Below are 23,851 nucleotides of genomic sequence, written 5' to 3'. Positions count from 1 at the left end.
TGTTCAGCCATGGGTGGTAAGTACCAGGTACAGCTGGTGCACCGCATCTCCCTGTCGCCCCACAACTCTCCTGGCATGCAGTGCTGGTTGCCTGTAGGCTGTAAATGCAAAGATGTGATACAACAAAGCTTGAAACAGCTGTCGAACCTGACCTCAGCAGCCTCTGCCCAGATGTGGGGAGGATGTGGCAGACTCTGCCCTGCTCAGAACCCCAGTAGTTTTGGGATGGGAGCCTGGGGAGAGCATGAAGCCCACTTTGCTCTACCCCATGGGCTACCCCAGCCCACCCCCCCGCTCTGTAGGAGAGGGGCTGTGCCCTGGCAGCAGCTCCCCTCGGCCTCCCCACCCAGTGTGGGCCAAGGCAGGACACTATATTTGGCCTGGGGGAGCCGTGCCAGTGAAACCTGACGCTGTCATGCTGTGCAAGTCCGACAGCTGGAGCCAATGGGGCCGGCTTGTCTTGGCCACCGCCACCGAGATGAGAGGGGCCGAGAGGGCCAGCAGCCCTGCCACTGCCGGCGGCAGCTCACTGGAGACGGCACACGGACCCAGGAATCCTCCATCGCTGCTGGAAGAGGAGGACAACCCTCCAGCCCACCGGCCAGCGGAGCTGCGGCGAAGCAGGACAGAGGTATGAGGGCTTGCAGGAGCGATTTGGGAATGCTCAGCCCCTATAGTGGCTCAGGGCAGGCAGCAAGTGCCTTGCACTGCACCTTTGGGCTCCTCTGCCCTGCCCGCAGCAGCGCACGGGACCCTCCCTGGGCTGCCCAGCTCCCTGCCCTGCCCTGCCCCGCTGCCTGCGCTTCCCGTCGCCAACCCCGCTGCCGGCACGCGGAGCATGTGGTCGGCTCGCCCGGCCCCGGCTGAAGTTCACCCTGCCGTGGTTACACATTGCTCACCCTGGCAGGGTGGCTTTAACAGAGTGCGGAGGAAGGAGGTTGTTTCATTGCCCTGGCAGAGCGGCAGCATGAAGCAGGCGAGCCTCCCTGAAGAGAACGGCTTCAGCGAGGCGATGGCTGCGGGCCAGCACGATTTCACACCCGGCAGCTGCGGGAAGAAACGCCGCTGGCTTTGGCGCCTGCTCCCGGACAACTTCTGGGAGGACACAAAGAAGCTGCTGGTGCTGGCAGGGCCACTGGTAAGGACCTGGGGAGGAGAGTGCTCCCCCAGCACGGCTGCATGGCTCACCTCCATCACTGACCTTCGCCTCTCCTCTTCCTTGCATGTAGATCCTCATCCAGCTGCTGATCTTCCTGATACATCTCGTCAGCTCTATATTCTGCGGCCACCTGGGCAAGGTCGAGCTGGCCTCTGTCACGCTGGCCATCGCCGTAAGCATTCCTGGGAGCTGCCCCAGCGCCGGGCACCAGCTCCCACGCTGGGACAGGATACGGGAACAGAGGCGGACAAGGACAGAGATTTCAGACTCCTGCTTTTCATTTTAGCTCCTCTCTCGACCTGAAAGTCTTAAATGCTCACATTCGCTCTTTGTTTTTTTTAACTCCCGTTTCCAGGTTATAAATGTTACTGCCATCTCTGTAGGTTATGGTTTGTCTTCGGCGTGTGACACCTTGATATCACAGGTAGGTAAGAGATGCTGGCGCTTGTCCTAGAGACACGGGGTTTTCCAGCACTGGTTGATGCTGCCCAGGCACTGCATGGAGCCCTGGCTGCACCTGCAAGCTGGGGAAGCTTGTCCCTGAGCGGCAATGCCATTAACAGGGAGCTCCCTGCTCCTCTTGTAATGCCACATCCTTCCCGGGTGGTCATCAGGGCTGCTCCATGCTCCGTGGGGTCCCTGTCCCCCAGCACCAGCATGCTGCCAGTGCAGCAGAGCTCACCTCCACCCTCCCGCCTTGCAGACCTATGGCAGCAAGAACCTGCTGCGTGTGGGGGTGATCCTCCAGCGCGCCACCCTCATCATCTTGCTCTGCTGCTTCCCCTGCTGCGCCATCCTCATCAACATTGAGCAGCTCCTGCTTCTTATCCGCCAGGACCCCGAGGTCTCCAGGTCAGGTGGCTCCATCGCCCAGACACCTCGTCCCTCCCCAGCACGGTGGGGCTGTGAGGAGGGTGGCTATGGCCATGGCCCCTCATAACAATGCCTCTCGTGTCTGCCTAGGTTAACCCAACGCTACGTGATGGCATTTGTCCCTGCTCTCCCGGTGAGTCCCTGTGGGCACCCTGGATGCTGGCCACGCACAGGCACTGGCCATCCTGCTCCTATTTTCCACCACAGCAGCTCAGCCCCTGCTCGGTGCTGGCCTCATCTCAGCCACCGATTTCCTTTTCAGGCAGTTTTTCTGTATAACCTGGAGACAAGATACCTGCAGAACCAGGTGGGTCCTGAGCCCTCGCACCCAAGGAGACCCAGCTCCCTTCAACCATGCACCCAAGGTTTTCATGCTCACCATTCCTGGTGGTCAGGCAACGCTTGACCCCACCACCACCAGGGTGTCCCCAGAGCAGCTGTGACCCTGGAGCTCACCCCATCCCACAGCCAGCTATATCCATCTGCCTAATGGACCTCCCTTCCCACTTCCCCACGTCAGGGAATTACCTCCAGCGCACTCATTTTCTAAGCAGGCGCCATCATCAGAAGCTTATTTCTTGGCTGGGAAAGCTGCTGAGCGTGGGGCTGGTGGTGACCTCCACACCTCTCTCCTGAAGCTTTTATGAAGGCACCGTAGCCCCCATCTCCTCCTCTTTACAGATGATCATGTGGCCGCTGGTGCTGAGCGGGATCGTCGGCAACATTGTCAACGTGGTTGCAAACTGCATCTTCCTCTACGTGCTCCACCTGGGCATCGCGTGAGTAACACCCCCATCTCACAGAGGGGAAAACACAGCGTGTGGCAATGGCAAAGGACTTCTCAGGGATGTCAGCACCACCAGGCATGGTGGAGCATCTGGTGCTCATGGGGGCAGGGCAGGACATTATGCTCTGGCACCCCGAGGCTGGGGAGGCACGAGCAGGATGCCAATGACCTTTCTCATTTCCTTTGCAGGGGCTCTGCCTGGGCCAACACTGCTGCTCAGTATTCACAAACCATTTTCTTGTTCCTGTACATTACAGGCAAGAAACTCCACGTGAAGACCTGGGGAGGTAAGGGCATCTCCCCAGCTCCCTCTGGTTCCCGCTTTACATGAGTGTTCAAAAATCTTCCACCACTTCCATCAAGTGAATTCTGTTAGTGCTGACGGTGAAATATTAACCTCAGCCCGGTACGCTCCGGGAATGCCGTGCTGCTTCGGTGGCAGCACGTCATGCGCGAGCATTGGCAGAGCACCGTGCCGGGCAGTAAACATTAATTCTGGAGAAATGAAACTTTCTGCTGAGGCTTTGTAGGGTTCGGCCCCAAAGCCGGATGAGCACAGCCGATGGCACGAGGTTGCCCTTAGACTGCTCCAGGAGGGATGAGCTGAAGGTTGCACCGCTCTGTGGCCCACAGGACGGCATCAGCAGAGCATGGAGATGCACTCTGCTGCTGGAGGTCCTATGGAGCTGAGGAGCTTTGCCCTGGTGGCTTTGCAAGCAGGAACCTCCAGCTGTCTCGGGTGCTCTCGAGGATGTAACATGTGGCCAGTCTGGTCATCCATCAGGTAATGTTTCTCATCCTCTCTGCAGGCTGGTCCAGTGAGTGCCTGCTGGAGTGGGACAGCTTCATCTCCCTGGCCATCCCCAGCATGCTCATGATTTGCATCGAGTGGTGGACCTACGAAATCGGGAGCTTCTTGATAGGTCAGTGGAGAGAGGGAACTGCAAGAAGGTGGCCAGGGTGTGACCCAGAGCAGCATCTGCAGGGGCAGAGAACGGCTCTCCAGCAGGTGCCTACACCCAGCACTGACCCGCTCCTCTCCCCCAGGCCTGCTGAGTGTCATCGAGCTCTCTGCCCAGTCCATCATCTACGAGGTGTCCGTGGTGGCTTTCATGGTAAGGGCTGGGGGTTATTATTTCAGCCCAGGGCTCCCTAGGGACAGTCCTGGGACAGACACCCAGCAAAAATCAGCTCCAGCAAATCTCAGTCTTCCCCCTCCGCACTTAAGCCCCTCCATGCTCCCGCCTATCCCTCCCTCCTATGGAGATGTTTTAAATTAAGTCCTAAACCCCATCCCCCCTCTGCTAAGTGGTTATTCTGCTGTCACTGCGCTGGTCCTGTTACCCAGATGCACGCGTGAACCTCAGCCCTGTGGTTACAGATCCCCCTGGGGCTCAGCACGGCTGCCAGTGTGCAGGTGGGCAACGCGCTGGGCGCCGGTGACACCGAGATGGCCAAGAGGTCCTCCTCCACCAGCCTGCTCTGCACAGGTCAGGCTGCGCACGTGCCGGGACGCCTGTGCCAGGGCTCCTTCCAGGCCGGGCAGGAGCAGGGAGCGTTTGCAGCCCTCTGCCCACGCCATACACCCGTGTTCCCTCTTCTCCCCCTGCTCTCTCCCTTCAGCTGCTCCCCAGCTCCCCATCACTGGGCTCAGTGCTTTGCTCTGTTTTCCAGGGGGGTTTTGCATAGCCGTGGGGGCCATTTTGGCCACCACAAAGGATGTGCTGGGATACATCTTCACCAGCGAAAAGTGAGTGCTCCCGGTTCCTGGCCTTGGTGCACAGCGGTCAGTTCCCAAAAGCAATGGTTGGCTCTTCTCTGTCCCCAGGGAGATTGTTGACTTGGTGGCCTGGGTCATGCCTGTCTACGTTGTCTTCCACTTGTTTGAAGCCATGTGTGTAAGTCCCTGGGGATGCTGCTATTTTCGGTAGGGGACCTCAGTGCTGAGTGGCAGCATCACAGGTTGGTTGGTCAAGGGTCCCTCGGGCTGCGGGTGAGCACCAGCACATGCACCCGGACCCTGAGCAGCAACTGGAATTACCCCTTAGAAAACACCAAGTGCATAAAAGATGATGACCCACAGGACCACAGAGCTAACCGGGCAGAGGCGGGGAGCTGGTTCATCACCAGGCTGGTGAACCAGCCCCTGGGCAGCGGCAGAGCCCTGAATCCAGCCGAGGTGGCGGTCCCAGCCCTGGCCCCAGCCCCTCTCCTCTCCCCGGCAGGGTGCCTGCAGCGGGGTGCTCAGAGGCATAGGCAAGCAGAAATTCGGTGCCATCCTCAATGCTGTGAGCTACTATGGTGTGGGCCTGCCCCTGGGAGCCGTGCTGCTCTTCGTGGCCAGGATCGGCGTCATAGGTACCGACCCCCGGGCACGCAGCACTGCATCCTCCCCAAATCCCCCCTGGGCACCCGGCTCCCACCAGCTCCACTGATGGCTCAACTATGACCCTCCCGCCTGGCTCTGCCCTCCTCCTTGGCTGGGGACTAGGCACACTGGGGTGGGGTGGACTGGGATGGTCCCCACAGCTACTGAGAGCTTTTAGTTGTACTGGGAAAAAGCAACCACTGCCAGGTCTGTCGGGCATCCCCACAGCAGGTGTCCACAGCCACCCCATCTCCACACCCTTGCTGACCTCGGTGACACCCCCTTTTTGCCTCACTGTCCCGAGATGCTGGTTTGGTTGGGTTTGCTCCACCCGTGGCACCTGGCTGACGCCGGCATGCCCTCCGCAGGCCTGTGGCTCAGCATGCTTGCCTGTGTCTCCATCCTCTGCGCCTGCTTCATCACCTACATCTGCCGCATGGACTGGAAGAAGGCAGCTGAGGAGGTAACCTGTGCACCCACAGCATCGCACTTTGCCAGTGGGAAGGTCCTCAGTGCCTTGGCTGGGATCGCAGAGGGACGAGGCAGCATCACAGGCTCAATCCCACATGCCAGTGCTGCCCAGGGCTGTCCTCCAGTGCCCCCAGCAAAACCCGGTGCTCCCATGACCACGGCCACATCCCTATATTCAGCTCCCTCCCACACATGCACCCAATGGCCTCAAGGTTTGCCTCTGTACCTTGCGCCACCCTTGGCTGGGGACATGAAGCACAAAGCAGATGGGGTGACCGAGGCCACCTCAACCCTGCAACCCTGAGCATCATTTTGTGTGCCCCAACAGCTCCGGGGTTTCCACCAGCCAGCACCTCTCATTTCAGGCATCTTTCAGCTGCACAGCACTATTTCTAGCCAGATGAACCCTGCAAGAGGCCACACGTTGGCTTTGCTCGGTGGGGGTTTCCTACACCACGCACCGCTGGCTAACCCCAGCACGTTCCCTCCCCCAGGCTCAGCGCCGCGCAGGGGTGACCCAGCCGTCGCCGGACCAGCTGAACCCAGGCCCTGAACCCTCCTGCAAGGCACTTCCCTCGGGTGTGGGGCCAGCCCCACCACCCCACGCTTACCCCCCTGCCACGGTAGTGCGGGGGTGTGTAGGTATGGCCAGGAGCTGGGCACTGTGTGTGGTGGGGGGTTGGAGCCCAGGAAGGGTCCCAAGGATCCACATAGGCTGGGAATGAGCCCACAAAATGGGGGTGCAGTGCAGTGCTGTTGATGCCCTCAGTTACTGGGAAAACAGTATTTACAAGGGTGGGCTGGGGAGGGTGACGGAGCCTGGTAGAGGGTGACCTGGAGGGCTGGGGCACCCTGGGCACTTCTCACCTTGCAGACACCGGGTCCCACCAAAGCTCTGTCAAGGGCTGGAGCTCTCCCCACTGTGGGCTGCTTGTAATGTGCCTTCAGACCTCAGACAACCCCTGGCACGAACCCCCCCAATCCCCCCCAGAAGCCCTCAACAATGCTGCCCCGTTCTCCTTGCAGCGGGAATGGATGCGCAGAACGACGTCATGCTCACGGGCATCACCAGGGTGGAGGGACCAACGTACCAGCTGGAGCCCCAGGAAGTCACGCCTGCCACATCCCCTCCAGCCACCGCCACGGCCACCACCATGGCCACCAAGGAGCTGATCATCCGGCGTGGGCTGGCGGTAGCCGCAGCCGTCGCAGTACTTGTGCTTGGTGTTGTCATAAAGCTGATGACCAGCAAACACTGACTCACACCAGGAACTCTGGGGACTTTGGGGGCGAAAGCCCCCCCGACAGACTTACAGAGCACAGAGTGGCCAGCGAGAGCATCCAGCACACGCCTGTCCCACGGGAGCCAAAGGGCCCCCGGCAGCATCTGCTCAGCCATCACTCGAAGGGTGCTCCAACACCCAACACGCTGCTCCGGGTGGCTCGATGCGCACCAAGCGTGCTGGGAGCCCCCTCCAGCCTGCTGAGGGAGCCGAGCACAGCCTGGCTCACACCGCTGCTCCCTGACAAATGCCAAATAAAGAATAAACCCAGCTGGACTTGGGCTGGCTCTTCTGGCTGGGGGCTGAGTGCAGGGCTCGGGATGGAGCAGGGGAACATCTGGCACGGGGGGCTGCAGCCCTTTCAGGAGCCGAGGGCATGTAGGTCCTGCCCTGCCCCAGGTGGCCTTCACACCAAACCAAAGGTTTTATTCAGCAAGGCTCAAGGTCAGCTTTCAGTTACGAGTTTGGAGGTAAAAGATTACCAGTAAACCAATAAGAAATTGAAATTCAGTTACAGACGAGATGGCTGGTGGCTCAGCCATGCTGACCAAGGACTTGCCCAGACCTGGGACTCCTGGGGGAGTTGCTGCCCCCAGCAGTCCCAAACACAGCGCACCAGCAGTACAGCAGTCGCTGGCACCCCTCGAGTCCTCGGGGCAGTGTGGCCACGGCTCAGAAAGCCTCTGCTCTCACCTCAGGTAGCCTTTACACACCTTGGATGACTAAAGGTGGTTTCCCCTGCAATGAGACATCACCCATCTTGTGGCGAGTCCTGTCAAGGATGGGATGCTGCAGGTTCTTAGAGGCTCTTCCCCTCTGCTCTGGGCAGGCTGCTGGGGACAATCAGCCTGGACTGTTCCCATCAGTAAGACCTACATTTTGTTAGGCTTACCGCTGGCATGAGACAGCTTTCTATTGGGATCGTGTGAGCATCACATAGATAACGGGCTCAGAAACAACTGGCTTTGTTTTGATACCCTTGTGACAAGCGATTCCCCCATTCCCAAGAGCTTTTAGATGCGCTCCTGTTTGCAAAGCAGGGCAGGTGCTGCCTCCTTCCACCTGCTGCCACTCGCTGCTGAGGCATGACCAGTGGTGTAGGTCTGAATCAATCCCTGTTTCAGCACGAGCCGGAGCCTGCAGCTTGGGGCTTCCCTGCTTATGTACGTTTTGTTTGCGTTTACCTTTTCAGTGCATTGGCTGCCTTGGAAGAAATGAAATTCCAGCAGAAAGAAGTTCAGCACTAGGACCGCAGGGAGCGAGTGCTGGGTTACAAAGTCTGGCATACTGCCGGTCACCCTTCTCGCCAGGGGGACACCAGCTAGGGAGGCACAGAAACAAGGCTGAGTCCCATGGGGAGGGAGCAGAGCCTGAGGCAATGGGGCAATGGAGGCTGGGACCAGGGGGGGCTCAGGGGACAGAGGGGGGAGCACAACTCATGCAGACAGCAGGGACCCAAAACTCACCTTTGCCACCACCGCTGCCACAATCCCCAGCAGGGCCGAGATGGCCAGTCCCACTCGGCCCTTGTTAAACTGCATCAGGAGGAAGAACTTGGCCCAATCCATCTTCTTCTGGCTGCTGGGTGGGTACCGGAGTTTGTTCACAACCTCCATCTTCAGGTCCTTGATCAAGCAGGCACGGCGGTGGGAGAAGGTCTCAAAGCTGTGCTTGCCGTGGTAGGCTCCCATCCCGCTGTTACCTGAGGGACACAACCCAGGCAGATCACACCGCGCATGGTGACAGCTGCCTTTCTTAAATTCCAGTTTGCAGCCCCCAGGACAGGGGGAAAGCTTGGTCGTGGTGCTTCCCACACCCAAAGGCAGAGAAGAGAAGAGCAGCTGTAACAACTACCCAGAAATGAGGACCTGCTCACTGCCTTGAACTGGTGCTTAGGCTGGTGGCGTGCACCCAGCCTTGAAACGTTAACAGCACCAGTCCTCTTCTGCCCAGGGCAGTCCTGCTTCTCCTGCAGAATTTACACTGGGGTCCGGGACAGGAGGAACAGGGTCTATTATTTCAAACAGTGGGACATAAGGAGGACATTCAGCAACCTGCCACCAGAAACACCCAGGACCTCAGCCCTAAGCCACATTGTCTCTGCCACAAAACCATGAGCCTGACAGCAACCTGGAAACTCAACCAACCGCTCGGCCCCAGGCAGCTTCATCTCACACCCTGGCACACGAGAACTGGAGCTGAGGACAGATGTGCCAGAGGGTCTTCCTCTCCCACTGGCACCAACACTGCTCCAACCACAAACGAGCCTTTTTGCAAAGGAACCCACCAGTAAAAATAATAGTAATGGGAAAATGTGGCTGAAAGTTTCCGAAGTGCCAAACAGGCATGACAGGACCTGGGTCAGAGGCTGCTGCTTTTGCACCCAGGGTGGAAAAACTTCATTACCCACACCGCCAAAGGGCAGATCCGGAACCAGAGAGTGCATGATAACGTCGTTGGCCGTCACACCGCCGCTGGAGGTCTCCGATATCACCCGTCTGATCAGCTACCCAGAATGAGAGATGGCACAGAAGAGAGGATATCAAGATGAGCCACCAACACCACAGCATTTACCAGAGCAAGGGGGTGTCAGGGGGATGCTTGCAACCCCCTACGTTGGGGGGAAGGACAGGCTGTGCCTTGTTCCTTGAGGGAGGCTGGGCTTATGTTACTTAAGCGCAAGATCTGCCCAGCTGGGACAGCCGGGAAATGGAAACGCTCCATATCTCAGTGGGACAGGTGGGAGGTGGCAGTGGGACAGCCAGAGCCTGGGCTGCTCCTCAGCCCTCCCACCCAAACTGCCTGGGGCTGATGTGTCAGTGAAAATTCCTGACCTAAATTCCTGAGCTGGCAGGACAGAGCCTGAGGCGGAGGCAGGAGATGCACAAGGAGCCAGCATCCACCGGTGTGGGCTGGCACACAGGGAACTGCAACACTCAGAGTCCTTCAGCAGGAGCCTGGGAGCCCCCAGCAGCCCTGGGGACACTCACGGCCCCCCTGAGCCAAACGCGGCGATTCGCACACAAAGAGGAGCCGACACGGACCCTGCGGGCAGCCGAGCCTGGGACCGGCCACCTTCGGGATCATACGGCACAGACACAGCTCCACGGGGCAGCACAGCCCAGACCCACCTTCTTATTGTTGGAGAAGACATACAGGGCAAGGGGCTTCTCCCGATGGTTGATGAACTCAATGGCTTCCTCTACGCTCCTCACTGTCAGAATGGGGAGGACCGGTCCAAAGATTTCCTCCTCCATCACCTTGGACTCCGGAGAAACATCGGTGAGAATAGTTGGTGCTGGGGTAAACATGAGGGTGGGAGATGGCGTGAGCAGGACAGAAGACATGGTCCATCGCAGGACCTCGTCCTGAGCACTGCCTGCGTGCAACGCACTCCAGGCAAGCTGCAGACACACGCAGCCCCCACAAGGCACCCGCTACCGCAGCAGAAGGTCCCACCCTCCACCTCCCCAGCCGCTGCCAGAAGCACCTATGAAGCACGAGGCCTCGTCAGCCTCTCCCCCGTGAGCGATCTTCTGCCCTTCCAACAGGCCCAGGACCCTCCTGAAGTGACGCTTGTTGATGATCCTTTCGTAATCCGGAGATGACTTCACGTCTTCCCTGTAGAACTCCTGCCAAAGGGCACAGCAGAACCAAAGCGCTCAGCAGCCCTTCACAACAGCCACAGCCCCAGGAGCTCGGACCTGCGCTGTAACGGGCACAACTCCCGCGGCACGAGCTCAGCTCACCTGCAGAGTCGCCTTGATGTTCTCCACCACCTTGCTCTGGATGGACGGGTCGCACAGGATGTAGTCTGGGGCGATGCACGTTTGCCCGCAGTTCATGTACTTCCCCCACGTTATGCGCCTGCAGGGAAAGGGAGAGGGTTTCTCCACGATCAGTCCCTGCCAGACCCCACAGCCCGGCCCATGGTGCCCGAGCGACGCCACGCTGCGCGAACAATGGCCCAGAGGCTTCCACCTGCCCCACTGCTGGGACCCTGCCAAGGGCTCCAACAGCCCGACCTGCAGGCGACGGCCAGGTCACAGTCCTTGTCGATGTAGCAGGGGCTCTTCCCGCCCAGCTCCAGGGTGACGGGCGTCAGGTGCTTGGCGGCCGCTGCCATCACGATCTTGCCCACTGTGGAGTTGCCAGTGTAGAGGATGTGGTCGAACCTCTGGGTCAGCAGCTCTGTCGTCTCAGGTACTCCCCCAGTGACCACAGGGTACAGCTCCTGCGGGGCGAGGGTATCAGGGTCACCCCAACCCAGCGTGTCGCTGTGGCACAGAGAAACCCAAGGACCAACACAGGGTCACGCTCACCCGGTCAAGGTACTGGGGGAGAAGATCAGCCACCAGCCGAGCCGTGTTCTCGCTGATCTCCGAGGGCTTCACCACCACCGCATTGCCTGCAAGACAAAGGCAGCGCGGCCACTGAGCCCCCCGCGCTCCCCTCCCGCAGCGCCCACCCAGGGCCCCGAGGGGACAGGGGCTGCGCTGGGTGCCCACCTGCTGCGATGGCCCCGATCAGAGGCTGCATCACCAGCACAAAGGGGTAGTTCCAGGCCCCGATGATCAGCACCACCCCCAGCGGCTCGGGGCAGATGTAAGCCTCGTCCCGCATCGTCAGCAGGTTCTTCTTCACAGGCCGAGGGGCTGCCCAGGACGGCAGCTTGTCCATGGTCAGGGCCAGCTCCCCCAGCACGCCCAGGATCTCGTGGCTGTACGCGTTGTGCCCACACTGCAACGACAGGGAGCCTGGAGAGGGGACGGCCAAGGGGAGGCACAGCCGAGTCACCCGGCACCACGGGGGCCATCGGCTAAAGCCACCCGGAGCGGCCAAGGCGGCCCTCGGGGGGCCCGACTCCCCCAGGGCCGCCCACCGCCCAGGCGCGGCTCAAGGGAGCACCCCCCGACCCCCACCTTGTGCAGATCCGCCTTGATGGCTGCCAGGATCTCCTTCTCCTTCTCCCGCACCATCCGCTCCAGGGCCTTCAGCTGCTGCAGCCGGAACTCCAGCGAGCGGCACCGGCCCGAGTTGAAGGCGCCTCTGGCCCGGGCGACGACCTGCTGCATCCGCTCCATGGCTGCTCGGGGCTGCAGGGGACAGCGGCCGGGCCAGGCTCACTACGGGGCCACCAAGGGCCACTCAGGCCTGGGAACACTCAGCATGGCCCACCAAAAGCAAGGCTGGGAAATGTTCTCCTCCTTGGGTACCCTCCTGCTCCCAAATGCCCCCGTCCCACCTACACAGCATCCACCAGCAGAGAGCACCTCTCCTGGCAACCAGCATCGCTGGGGATGGCTGAGAGATCCTGTTCTGGGGGTGCTTTCTCCCAGCCTGGGGATACCCTTAAACCCACCAGCCTCTCCATCTCTACTCATGGGGATGCTCCCAAGGAGCTGAAACATGGGGATGACCGTGGCCTCAGTGGGCAGCCGGCTGGAAGCAGAGCTGCGTGTCTGGAGCCAGCCTGCACCCATCCTCCCCGTAACTGCAAGCCCTCGCGTGGCTTTGCAGGAACATGATGAACCACTGCAGAGGTTTCACCCTGCTTCTCAGGAGCAGCTTTTTAGCTAGGACAAGAGATCTACCTGCAGTCCCTGCCCAACCAAACGAGACACTGAGGTTCCCTTGCAACCATCAAAATCCACTCTTCCCTGCTCACCACTGCAGTTGCATGACACAGCCCCCGTCCTGACCAAGAAGGCAGATGACTCATTAAAAAATGAAGGAAAAAGAGCGTGTTACCTTCAGAGAAGCTCCTCTCTCCACCAGTCTCCTGCAGCAAGTGCAAGCAAGGCACAAGCCCTTCCCCTGACACGGCTCGGAGCGCTCTCTCCTCCCACGAGAGGACAGCTGGCTGGGGTCCAGGGCTCTGGCTGGATACAAGGCACCCTTTACCCAGACATATCCTCATGCTGTGAACACAGAAGCCCTGGATCGCAGTGTTCAGCCAGGGCAGTGACTCAGCCACCCAGGTGGGATTGTGAGAGACCACATGGCTTTGGCCACACTGGGCGCAGAGGCTGAGGGAGCACTTTCAATCTGCCACAGCAGCTGTCGGGAACCAACAAACGCAGCCCCTGCTACTGTCCACATCTGAGCAAACCCCAGGCTGGCAGCGCCTGCAGGTGGGAAGCAACCAGGGATGGATTTGCACAGGACAGGAGGAGAAACAGTCCAGCTCCTCCACAGGTCCCAGCACTGCCTTGCCACACGCCCTGCCTGGCTCCGGATGCCTCTTCAGCAGCCTGCCTGCGCTCCCCTGCCAGGGCTTTGGGGGGTCCTTCCCCACCAGCGGGGACGTCATTGTGCTGAGGGTCTGCGCTTCTGTACCAGGACAGAGGCATCCTGCAACACACGTGTGACATTCAGCCAAGCTGTGGCCAGAGGTGGGAGTGGCAGAGGACAGGCAGGATTCTCCAGGAGACTGCAAGGACTTACCATGCTCAGACTATTATTTAAATTCTCAGTGTTTATTTAGTACTTGCAAAACATATAATTAAAAAGGCTTAGCACATGGATTTTCACAAGACATGAAGAAATCCTAACTATTGCACAGTAAATATAATTTTCTGCTCTATATTAATTGCATTTAGTAATAATTTTTAAATTTATCTTATTTAAACATTCATATTTCTAAGGTCCTTTCACCTTAAATTTCTCCAGCATCCTCTCTCCAAGCTACAACAAGCCCTGTATTATCTTCCAGTGCAGGATTATAGCAGACTCAGAAGCTCGAACACAAAGGAGTACACTCTCGTTCAGTAATTGTTTTCCCTTGGAGGAATCTGACCAGGAATGGGTTTGTACTGGTTTTGGCTGGGATTAAGTTAATTTTCACCATAGTCACCAAATTTCTTCATAGTAGGATGGTACTGTGTTTTGGATTTGTGACCAAAACAGTGTTGGCAACACCCCTGTGGTTCAGCTGTTGCCAAACAGTGCTTGCACAGCATCAGGGTGTCCCCTCGCACCACCCCGCCAGCGCATAGGCTGGAGTCGGCAAAAAGTATAGGACACAGCTGGGAGAGCTGACCCCAGCTGACCAAAGGAATATTCCAGACCATATGATATTGTGCTCACTGATAAAAGCTGATAAAAGAGGAGGAAGGTGGGGCAGACATGGGGGGTTAATGGCATCTGTCTTCCCAAGTGACTGTTACATGTGATGAAGCCCTGCTTTCCTGGGGATGGCTGAACATCTGCCTGCCGAGGGGAAGGAATGAATGTATTCCCTACCTGCTTGCTTACACACCAAGCTTTCACTTTACCTATTAAACTATCTTTATTTCAACCTACAAGTTTTACCCTCCAATTCTCCTCGCCACCCCACTGGGGGAGCGAACAAGTGGCTGTGTGGGGCTCAGATGCCCATGTGGGCTAACCCACTACAGGGTACTTTGTGATTCCCACTTCTCTAAACAGTTCTGAAAGTGCTTTTGTATAAGCATAAGATGCTTTTATCAGCAAGATACAGGCAGTGCAGGTATCATCTTTGTCATTTTTTAACTGTCAAATCATTGTTACAGGCACATGATGAAACCCAGAGCCCCAGAAAGGGCATCAGCCAGCATCCCCTGACCAGCTGTTAACAATTCTGGTTTGCAGAGATCCATGAATATTTCACCTCAAATAAATGGCAAGGGGAACCTCACTAGGTTTATTCACAGCCATCACTACTGGCAAAATGCATCAGCCAGCACAGCCTCTCCTAGACTCACCACCCAGAGGGTGGTTGTTCAGAGCACAACAGAAGACAGACATCCTGAAGACTGCAGGGAAAACGCTGTCAGCGCAATCACAGCTGAAACTTCAGCTGCTGTTTGTCACTGAAGGCAGGCAAGCACTTTGGTGCAAGACACAGTGTGTGCATCCCTGGAAGCAGCGCTCTGCGTGGCATGGGGTGGAGGTATGGACTGGTATGTCTTGCTCCGCAGTCCTCCTGAGAGCTTGTACCCACTGGTCCCTCTGTTTCAGCATGGTTTTTTAGTTAGCAGGAGTCCGACCCTTCTCTCGGTTAGTGCCTCGCTAAAGACTACTCTGTGTGCTCGACAGCTCACTGAAATAACCCAATACAAAAGAAAAAAATTACATCACAGCTTAAGGAAACAGACACAAAGCGAGCACTCAGAATATGACTTGCACATGGCGCCTTCTCTCTTCAGTAGTAAACCATCTGTGAAAGCAAAACACAGCACCAACGTCCTGTGAAGGATTTGCTGAAAAAAAAAACCCAATTCCCTTTCTAGAACAAGCCTGAAGCAAAGCCCCTTTCACTCAGGGTGACTTCCCCAGCTTCCAGCTAGCCTGCCTCCTGCCCCCTCAGCATGCACTGACTGGTTACCTTGGATGCTGTATGAGCTCCCAGCACTGCCAGGGAAAGCATCATGCTTTGGCTCTGGTGGGAACCTTCTCCAAGCCCCACATTCACTACTCTAACAAAGCTTTGCCCGACCTCAAACCACATCTACACACAGGAGAAGAAGAAGGCTCCTACCTCACTGTGACAGCCACAGCAGTGCTCTGAAACCTGCTGCTCCTTACCACACACTGAGCCAGCCCAGCCTCTGAACAGCCAGCACAATCAAGAGGGCTTTTCTCTTCAGCACAGACTGGTGATTCTGAGAAAACCCAAATGATTTCAAGATGCCGTGAGTTTCCATCCTTCGCTGAGAAGGCATCCACCTAGACAGGGCCTGCCTCCCTGGCTGGTGCTACAAGGCCTGAGCCAGTTGTTGGCCCTTACACCTCCTCCTAGATCCAAATGTGCAGGCAGGCTGTTTTCCCTGGCTTGTTGGGCTCCTGCATGTCTCCTTGCAGCAGTAACAATACAGAAGACGCGGAAGGGCAGAGTCCTGATCCACCCTGCCATCTCCTGTCCCTTCAGTGGCTGCTCCCTTAGGCTTACTAAGCCCCCGGGGTGCCCACTTGAGCCTTGCAAGGAGCAGCCAGCATGGGCAGCCAGTCTGCCAGCCACAGAGAACCAGCTGTGCTCACACTTGGGAGTTTTAGTTCTCACCCCTCCACCTCAGGAGGCATCTCGAGTCCTACAGCCAGCACCAGCAGGCCTCTGCCTCCTGCAGGGAGGGAAGGACATCCCATCCTTCTGCACTACCCAGCCAGAAACAGGGGAGGAAATGGAAATAACTGAGCTAAGGTCAGATGGGGGCTGCAGCTGGGCAGGGAAGAGGAGCTCGTTGGAAATGTAGGCTTTCGGACAGAGCCGCCCCTCCCCAGGGCACTATAGCACAAAACTGCAGCTGACCAGGCTGGGCTGTGGAGCAGCTTACAACACTGCTGAAGAAAGCCCTGGAATTGAAACCACTCCTAACCTGTCCAAAAGGTACCAACCTCTGCCTCTGAAGGAAGCTTCTCGTGGGCGTCACCTACCAAGGCAGAGCAATAAATAGTACAGCAGCCTAGGAGATCTCTCTGAGGACATTCCTATTCTAGATACCACTTGCAAGAGTGAGAAGCAGATCTTGATAATTTCAGGTTGCCAGGTATCGTAAGTCTCAAGACAGAAAAAACAGGCCAGGCTCCAAGAAAGGGCTGCAGTTGCAAAGAATGAGCTTGCAGAAGATCAGACGAATTGCACATGCACTCACATAGATGGCAAAGACCCAAAGCTCACCTTTATGATCACCGCTGCCACAATCCCCAGCAGGGCCAAGATGACCAGTCCCGCTCGGCCCGTGTTAAACCGCTTCAGGAGGAAGAACTTGGCCCAATCCACCTTCTTCTGGCTGCTGGGTGGGTATCGGAGCTTGTTCGTACCCTCCATCTTCAGGTCCTTGATCAAGCAGGCACGGCGGTGGGAGAAGGTCTCAAAGCTGTGCTTGCCGTGGTAGGCTCCCATCCCGCTGTTACCTGAAGGACACAACCCAGGCAGGTCACACCACAGGCTCCGGCAGTCAAACCTTCGGCCACTTGAGGCCACCAGCAGGGCAAGCAGCAGCACAGGAAAATTTCAGTTGCTTGTCAGCTGCACTGCATGTTACCTGCCCTGCATCTGCCTCACTGCTGTTTAAAGGCACAACTTCTCTGTCTTCCTGCAGGACAAGGGATCCTTCCTCTCTGAAGCACTTCTCAGTCTCTAAGAAATCCATCTCTGCTACATCCCTCTTCTTCCTCACCTTGTTTTCACTACACACCCTCCAGTATTTTGCTGTGTTCCTATCTGCACTGCTCACTCTGCCTCTGAGCTGTCTCCAGCTCTCCCCTGGGTTTAGCTCCCTCTCAAAGCACCATGCTAAGGCTCCGAGATCTGACTGGTGCTGTATGAGAAAGGGTTTCAGAGGAGCTTTGCAGGATACACCTCTGTTTTCCAATTCCAGGACAATGTACGCTGTTCGCAGCAGCAAACAGTGCCGGTTCACTGTTGGCTTGTGAGTACTCTAACACCCAAACCTGCTTTTGCAAAGGTCCTGCAGGCTGTTGTGTAACTTCTTCCAATTCTCCCCAAGCTGAAGTCCTACCCTTCCTCCTGCAATTACTGCCGATCACTCCAATTGCAACCGATGTTTTTAATACACCTTCCACATTAGTCTGCACCAACTGTTTCAATCTTCCCAAAAACACCCCCAAAGGTTTTTTCCTTTTGGTCCCTGTCCTAATGTACTCCCATAATTTATTATTGAGATCTGCTATACAGAGACTTCTTGTCTGTAACAGGTGCAGGAGTACCCAGACACAAACCAATAGCGGCTCTTCCCTGGGTTACACCATGCAGCAAGTCACAACACTTACGGAGCTCCAGTAACTTACCGACACCACCAAAGGGTAGGGTTGAGAGGAAGAAGTGCATGATGACATCGTTTCCAGTAACACCCCCACTGGAAGTTTCCGAGATGACTCTTTTGATTAACTGGCAAAAGAAAACAAACAAACAAACATTGCAAGGGCTCAGAAGACACCAGACTGTGTAACAGCACGACCGGGAGGGGAGCTACGAGCCAACAGGCCATTGTGATAATTTTCTCTGGCTAACAGCTTTGACAAGCCCTCTCCCCACAATGTTAACTCAAGGAAAGTGGGAAAGTTCAGAGGAGGAACGTGAAAGATGGAAACCTGAGAGCTCACTTCCCTAGCAACGTATTAAAAGTAACAAAATTAATCATGAAAGAGTATGTGGCACCAAAGAGGAAATGGAGCTTTTTATCCTATTTCACAAAGTCAGGCAAACCCAGAGTCCTTCAGCAGGAGCCTGGGAGCCCCCAGCAGCCCTGGGGACACTCACGGCCCCCCTGAGCCAAACGCGGCGATTCGCACACAAAGAGGAGCTGACACGGACCCTGCGGGCAGCCGAGCCTGGGACCGGCCACCTTCGGGATCATACGGCACAGACACAGCTCCACGGGGCAGCACAGCCCAGACCCACCTTCTTATTGTTGGAGAAGACATACAGGGCAAGGGGCTTCTCCCGACGGTTGATGAACTCAATGGCTTCCTCTACGCTCCTCACTGTCAGAATGGGGAGGACCGGTCCAAAGATTTCCTCCTCCATCACCTTGGACTCCGGAGAAACATCGGTGAGAATAGTTGGTGCTGGGGTAAACATGAGGGTGGGAGATGGCGTGAGCAGGACAGAAGACATGGTTCATCGCAGGACCTCGTCCTGAGCACTGCCTGCGTGCAACGCACTCCAGGCAAGCTGCAGACACACGCAGCCCCCACAAGGCACCCGCTACCGCAGCAGAAGGTCCCACCCTCCACCTCCCCAGCCGCTGCCAGAAGCACCTATGAAGCACGAGGCCTCGTCAGCCTCTCCCCCGTGAGCGATCTTCTGCCCTTCCAACAGGCCCAGGACCCTCCTGAAGTGACGCTTGTTGATGATCCTTTCGTAATCCGGAGATGACTTCACGTCTTCCCCGTAGAACTCCTGCCAAAGGGCACAGCAGAACCAAAGCGCTCAGCAGCCCTTCACAACAGCCACAGCCCCAGGAGCTCGGACCTGCGCTGTAACGGGCACAACTCCCGCGGCATGAGCTCAGCTCACCTGCAGAGTCGCCTTGATGTTCTCCACCACCTTGCTCTGGATGGACGGGTCGCACAGGATGTAGTCTGGGGCGATGCACGTTTGCCCGCAGTTCATGTACTTCCCCCACGTTATGCGCCTGCAGGGAAAGGGAGAGGGTTTCTCCACGATCAGTCCCTGCCAGACCCCACAGTCCGGCCCATCGTGCCCGAGCGACGCCACGCTGCGCGAACAACGGCCCAGAGGCTTCCACCTGCCCCACTGCTGGGACCCTGCCAAGGGCTCCAACAGCCCGACCTGCAGGCGACGGCCAGGTCACAGTCCTTGTCGATGTAGCAGGGGCTCTTCCCGCCCAGCTCCAGGGTGACGGGCGTCAGGTGCTTGGCGGCCGCTGCCATCACGATCTTGCCCACTGCGGAGTTGCCAGTGTAGAGGATGTGGTCGAACCTCTGGGTCAGCAGCTCTGTCGTCTCAGGTACTCCCCCAGTGACCACAGGGTACAGCTCCTGCGGGGCAAAGAGCTTCATAGTTACCTTGATTACACGGACATGTATCAAGGCAGCAGCTCTGCATGGGGCAGACTCACTGGTGAGCTATGTTATGATCTAGACAAAAGACAGTGACAGAAGAGACAAGCCCTGGTCCATCCCCTGCAATGAGTTTCACTTGCCACTTTGTACCACGTGAACTAAAAGAAATGGAGGCTGAGGCCAGGCAGAGTCAGGCTGCAGAGCTGCTCTCACACATGAAGACCTAGGACACATATGGCTACTGGGCTCTCCCGAGGGCTGTTTCCTTCCACAGCTCTCGCCCCCTGACTAGAGAAAGCACTAACGCCTGGGGGGAGATTTCACAGGGGGGGCATGCTGTCATAGCCACAGCCTGTCTCAGCAACACAGTGTAACAGATGTCAGAACTGCCAGAAAAGCGGAGGACAAACATCATGTCCCACTGAGAGTGTTTCGGCAGGACACAAAACCCCAGGATGTACCATCGCTGAGCAAATGGCACCCAATTGTCAGGAAAAGCCAGGCACAGCCAGCATCCAGCGCAAACTTGTGCTTACCTGGGGAAATCCCCAGCACAGCGTCCAAAAGTGCAGCTACTGCATTGAGAAGTACATACACGCCTCTACACAGTCATGAATGTCAAAAAGGCTGTCACGTTGCAGCAACGTTATGTAGGCACATTAGGTTACACAAATGCAAGAACATGTCAACATACCTTTGTACTTTAAGAGTAATTCAACCCTTCCTGCACCTCCTGCTTACGCCCCTTTGGAGAGAGTGGGCAACTGATATAACCCTAACCTGCAGGAGCCGTCTGAAAGCAGGACAGGTATTTCCTCAAGATAATCACATTAGGCACCAAGATAATCACATTAGGCACAGGACCACACTCACCCGGTCAAGGTACTGGGGGAGAAGATCAGCCACCAGCTGAGCCGTGTTCTCGCTGATCTCCGAGGGCTTCACCACCACCGCATTGCCTGCAAGACAAAGGCAGCGCGGCCACTGAGCCCCCCGCGCTCCCCTCCCGCAGCGCCCACCCAGGGCCCCGCGGGGGACAGGGGCTGCGCTGGGTGCCCACCTGCTGCGATGGCCCCGATCAGAGGCTGCATCACCAGCACAAAGGGGTAGTTCCAGGCCCCGATGATCAGCACCACCCCCAGCGGCTCGGGGCAGATGTAAGCCTCGTCCCGCATCGTCAGCAGGTTCTTCTTCACAGGCCGAGGGGCTGCCCAGGACGGCAGCTTGTCCATGGTCAGGGCCAGCTCCCCCAGCACGCCCAGGATCTCGTGGCTGTACGCGTTGTGCCCACACTGCAACGACAGGGAGCCTGGAGAGGGGACGGCCAAGGGGAGGCACAGCCAAGTCACCCGGCACCACGGGGGCCATCGGCTAAAGCCACCCGGAGCGGCCAAGGCGGCCCTCGGGGGGCCCGACTCCCCCAGGGCCGCCCACCGCCCAGGCGCGGCTCAAGGGAGCACCCCGCGACCCCCACCTTGTGCAGATCCGCCTTGATGGCTGCCAGGATCTCCTTCTCCTTCTCCCGCACCATCCGCTCCAGGGCCTTCAGCTGCTGCAGCCGGAACTCCAGCGAGCGGCACCGGCCCGAGTTGAAGGCGCCTCTGGCCCGGGCGACGACCTGCTGCATCCGCTCCATGGCTGCTCGGGGCTGCAGGGGACAGCGGCCGGGCCCGGCCCGCCGCCGCTACCGCTGGGAACTGGCTCTTCGCACCGGCACCGGACACGCTCCCACCGGCAGCCCCCACCCCACCCGCAAGGCCGACACCGCGCCCGGGCCCCACCCTGCCGTACCTCTCCGGTGCTGTACACGCTGCCGTGGGCGACTGAGGGCAGGTCGCGCAGGAGCCCGGGGGCGGCTCGCAGGCACGGGGGAGGCGGCCCTTCCCCGCGGCCCGGCCCCCCTCACCGCCCAGCGAAGCACGGCGGCCGCGGGGTCCCCGAGGGCGGCACGGCCCCTCCGAGCAGCCCCGGAGCGCCAAGCCGCCAAGGCGACCCCGTCCCGCCGGGCCTCCCCCCTCCCACGGAAGGGCCCCGCAGCCCCCGGGGTCCCGTCCCGTCAGCCGCGCCCGCCTTCCGCTCACGTGACGGCGCCGTACACCCCCCCCCCGGCGGCGGAATGGGAGAGGCCGCGAGGCCACGCCCCCTCGCCGGGCGCAGAAGCGGCTGGCCGGCGCGCGTCCCCTAGCCCGGGCCTGTCCGCGCTGCCGGTAGCGCCCCGCGGGGGGGGGGGCAGCGGCCCTCAGCTGCAGGCGGGAGGTTAGTGAGGCCGCGGAGACACGTCACACACACCCCGGCACAGCACCCACACCCCGACAGCACCCTACCCACCCCCGACACAGCCCCCCCACCCCGCACAGCCCCCACCCCACCCCCTGCACACACCCACCACCGGCCGTGGGCTCCCAGCTCTGGCCCTGCCTGTGTCCCGCAGGCTGTGAAATGGTGGCAGGCGCGGGGTAGGGGGCCAAGCCCACCATGGGTTTGCCATCCCAGGAGGGCAGGGGGTACGGGGGTACGGGGCGGCTTTACCTCTTCGCTTCTGCTCTGCGGAGGAAATGCTGCGGGAACTCGATGTGCGCCTTGGCTCGGGGTGGCTTTTTGGAGCGGAGGTGCTGGTGAAGGGGTGGCTGGTGCTGGTGAAGGGGTGGCTAGCAGCGCCCTGCCAGCAGCCTCCTGCCCAGCTGGGAGCGAGGGGGCAGGCAGTCAAGGCAAACCAGGCAGCAAGCGCTGAAAACGCAGGTGGTGGGTTGTAGGAGGCAAAGCAGGCACCAGGAATAGCCTGGACAGGACAGTTGAATTAACCTTGATACAGCACTCGCATGGGAAACGAGCCAAAAAAGCAGGGAAAGGAGCTGATACAAGGCTGGGCTTATTCTAGTTAAAAATAGTGCCACCACAACTTGTTCTAAGAAATGCAAGGGGAGTATTTGCAAGTTACTCCTGGGTTGTACGCACTACCATTTCTGACATCCACAGGCCAGTTATTGCTGATGCTCCTCAGCTGAAACTACACCCAGCTGAAGCCCTGCCCAGCACCAAAAGCGCAGGGCTGGCAGCTGGGTGCTGGTGTCCAGGAGATGGGGCTAGTGTGGAGCCCACGTTTTCCCCCAGTTTCATGTCATTTTCCCAGATCAGCCTGGCTCTGGGAGGCTGGGGGTCCCTCCAGCTCAGCAGGCTGCACCTGAGCCACGACTCCACCCCCCCAATCACAAAGCTTGGCTTTCGTGAAGTCAGTTGGCTTCACTAACCGTTCGTGGGCTGTGGCTCAGCCAGCATGTGAACATTTCACAAGCTATTGCACGAATCTCAGCAGTAAACAGTCTGCCGTGGAAAAGAATGACAAGAGCAACTGCCAATAGTTGCATGCAGGGAGCAACATGTGAAAGAAAAACAGGCTGGGCTCGATGGGGCACTGTGATAGATGAAAAGGAGCTGGGGTTGCATTCAGGAAAACATGGGTAGGAGAAGTGGGAATGTTCCTCCCAGGAGCATTACCTGATGCAAACACGCTCTCCTTGATCCTGTTAGCATCCTTGCAGGCAGGGCAGGTTGGAGCTCTGTCCAGGCACTGTGCTGTTTGGAGGTCTGAGGAAAATTAGATAAGGAATTAATGCTGCTGCAATCAGAGTAAGTCTTTGAGCTCTTGGCGTAGAGCATTACATTGTGCGTGGGGGAAATGCTGCAATGCACCCTCTGCAGGCAGCGCACCCATCAAGGGATGTCTGCAGGAGCAGGGAGGTAGGTATTTACCTGTTTTCCAGAGTGGCCATTCTCCAGATCCGGTAAAATTCTCATCCTTCAGCCTGAGGGTTTTCTGCCATAGCTTGTACTTGGCATCGCACACAGGAGGCAAATGTCCCAGCTCCCAGGTCATCCCGTCGGTCAGCAGACTGGTACCGTGCCACACTTGCGCAGAATCCTGGCCTTCAGGCTCCTCGGTATTCGCAGAAATGAGACAGCAGCAGCGTGCTGGGGGACGGTCCCTTTCGGTCCTTGTCAGGGACATCTTTTAGCCAATTACAGACTGCAAAAAAGGCCGAGGGCGTTTTAAGCTTTGCAAAATATTGGTTGAGTCTCCCTGGAGCGGCTGGGTGAGACACGTGGATCTCAGGGAAGTGGGGGATCTTGAGTGAGATGGAAGAATACCCCAGGCAGCACCCAATGAAACGCATGGCCTGCAGCATGCTCCCCACGCCTAGGAGCTGACAGGATTTTCTATTTTTATTCAGTCACTAAGAAACAATAAAGGAGGGAACTATTTATGGGAAAGTAACTGAACTCCAGAGGAATCAGGAGGTAAGCAGTGCTACAGGGGCTCTAATCCCCAGGGCTAGACATACAGCAGCAAGAGACAAGAGACATTTTATTGAGAAGCTGAGCTGGGCACTCCCCTCTCC

General features: G+C 57.9%; 3 protein-coding genes across 7 annotated transcripts; 1 reads left to right on the top strand and 2 right to left on the bottom strand.

Annotated features, from left to right (window-relative positions):
* Positions 1 to 417: 417 nt before the first annotated feature.
* Positions 418 to 7,679, top strand: LOC121099121 (multidrug and toxin extrusion protein 1-like). Its single transcript, XM_040617767.1, has 18 exons — positions 418 to 631; positions 959 to 1,138; positions 1,230 to 1,331; positions 1,515 to 1,583; positions 1,863 to 2,011; positions 2,123 to 2,165; positions 2,295 to 2,339; positions 2,714 to 2,811; positions 3,009 to 3,106; positions 3,629 to 3,742; positions 3,867 to 3,934; positions 4,201 to 4,309; positions 4,494 to 4,569; positions 4,648 to 4,717; positions 5,045 to 5,177; positions 5,556 to 5,650; positions 6,153 to 6,300; positions 6,685 to 7,679. The coding sequence occupies exons 1-18, from the start codon at positions 479 to 481 to the stop codon at positions 6,915 to 6,917; spliced, it is 1,983 nt and encodes a 660-aa protein (XP_040473701.1). The 5' UTR covers positions 418 to 478; the 3' UTR covers positions 6,918 to 7,679.
* A 211-nt stretch (positions 7,680 to 7,890) lies between these two features.
* Positions 7,891 to 12,068, bottom strand: LOC121099131 (aldehyde dehydrogenase family 3 member A2-like). The gene is made up of 10 exons (XM_040617772.1): positions 11,864 to 12,068; positions 11,450 to 11,681; positions 11,264 to 11,349; positions 10,967 to 11,175; positions 10,691 to 10,808; positions 10,432 to 10,573; positions 10,073 to 10,239; positions 9,348 to 9,447; positions 8,408 to 8,643; positions 7,891 to 8,262 (listed from the first exon to the last, which is right to left on the bottom strand). The coding sequence occupies exons 1-10, from the start codon at positions 12,023 to 12,025 to the stop codon at positions 8,236 to 8,238; spliced, it is 1,479 nt and encodes a 492-aa protein (XP_040473706.1). The 5' UTR covers positions 12,026 to 12,068; the 3' UTR covers positions 7,891 to 8,235.
* A 1,331-nt stretch (positions 12,069 to 13,399) lies between these two features.
* On the bottom strand, positions 13,400 to 22,187 carry LOC121099084 (aldehyde dehydrogenase family 3 member A2-like). 5 transcript variants are annotated; one of them, XM_040617761.1, is made up of 12 exons: positions 21,984 to 22,187; positions 20,929 to 21,102; positions 20,515 to 20,746; positions 20,328 to 20,413; positions 19,222 to 19,430; positions 18,946 to 19,063; positions 18,687 to 18,828; positions 18,328 to 18,494; positions 17,715 to 17,814; positions 16,582 to 16,817; positions 15,445 to 15,568; positions 13,400 to 15,123 (listed from the first exon to the last, which is right to left on the bottom strand). In XM_040617761.1, exons 2-11 carry the CDS (start codon positions 21,088 to 21,090, stop codon positions 15,488 to 15,490), a joined length of 1,533 nt encoding a protein of 510 aa, XP_040473695.1. In that variant the 5' UTR covers positions 21,091 to 21,102; positions 21,984 to 22,187; the 3' UTR covers positions 13,400 to 15,123; positions 15,445 to 15,487. The 5 variants fall into 5 exon arrangements, with proteins under 5 accessions (XP_040473695.1, XP_040473667.1, XP_040473687.1 ...); XM_040617733.1 differs by having other exon boundaries at positions 13,400 to 15,006; positions 21,984 to 22,116; XM_040617753.1 differs by lacking the exon at positions 21,984 to 22,187 and adding an exon at positions 21,246 to 21,484.
* Between the last annotated feature and the right edge of the window lie 1,664 nt (positions 22,188 to 23,851).

Source organism: Falco naumanni, chromosome 1 (genome assembly GCF_017639655.2).
Source record: "Falco naumanni isolate bFalNau1 chromosome 1, bFalNau1.pat, whole genome shotgun sequence".
In the NCBI taxonomy this organism is placed as follows: domain Eukaryota; kingdom Metazoa; phylum Chordata; class Aves; order Falconiformes; family Falconidae; genus Falco; species Falco naumanni.
The sequence above is the reverse complement of the archived record's forward strand: the minus strand, read 5'-3'. Positions and strand labels throughout refer to the sequence as shown.

Coding starts and splice junctions, on each gene's coding strand:
- LOC121099121 (XM_040617767.1), top strand. CDS start 479: ATGAGAGGGGCCGAGAGGGCCAGCAGCCCTGCCACTGCCGGCGGCAGC. Junction 4,310..4,493: donor CACCAGCCTGCTCTGCACAG/GTCAGGCTGCGC, acceptor TCTGTTTTCCAG/GGGGGTTTTGCATAGCCGTG. Junction 4,570..4,647: donor TACATCTTCACCAGCGAAAA/GTGAGTGCTCCC, acceptor CTCTGTCCCCAG/GGAGATTGTTGACTTGGTGG.
- LOC121099131 (XM_040617772.1), bottom strand. CDS start 12,025: ATGGAGCGGATGCAGCAGGTCGTCGCCCGGGCCAGAGGCGCCTTCAAC. Junction 11,682..11,863: donor TCAAGGCGGATCTGCACAAG/GTGGGGGTCGGG, acceptor CTGTCGTTGCAG/TGTGGGCACAACGCGTACAG. Junction 11,176..11,263: donor TCCCCCAGTACCTTGACCGG/GTGAGCGTGACC, acceptor CTCGCCCCGCAG/GAGCTGTACCCTGTGGTCAC.
- LOC121099084 (XM_040617761.1), bottom strand. CDS start 21,090: ATGGAGCGGATGCAGCAGGTCGTCGCCCGGGCCAGAGGCGCCTTCAAC. Junction 20,747..20,928: donor TCAAGGCGGATCTGCACAAG/GTGGGGGTCGCG, acceptor CTGTCGTTGCAG/TGTGGGCACAACGCGTACAG. Junction 16,818..17,714: donor CCTACCCTTTGGTGGTGTCG/GTAAGTTACTGG, acceptor TGTGTCCTTCAG/GTAACAGCGGGATGGGAGCC.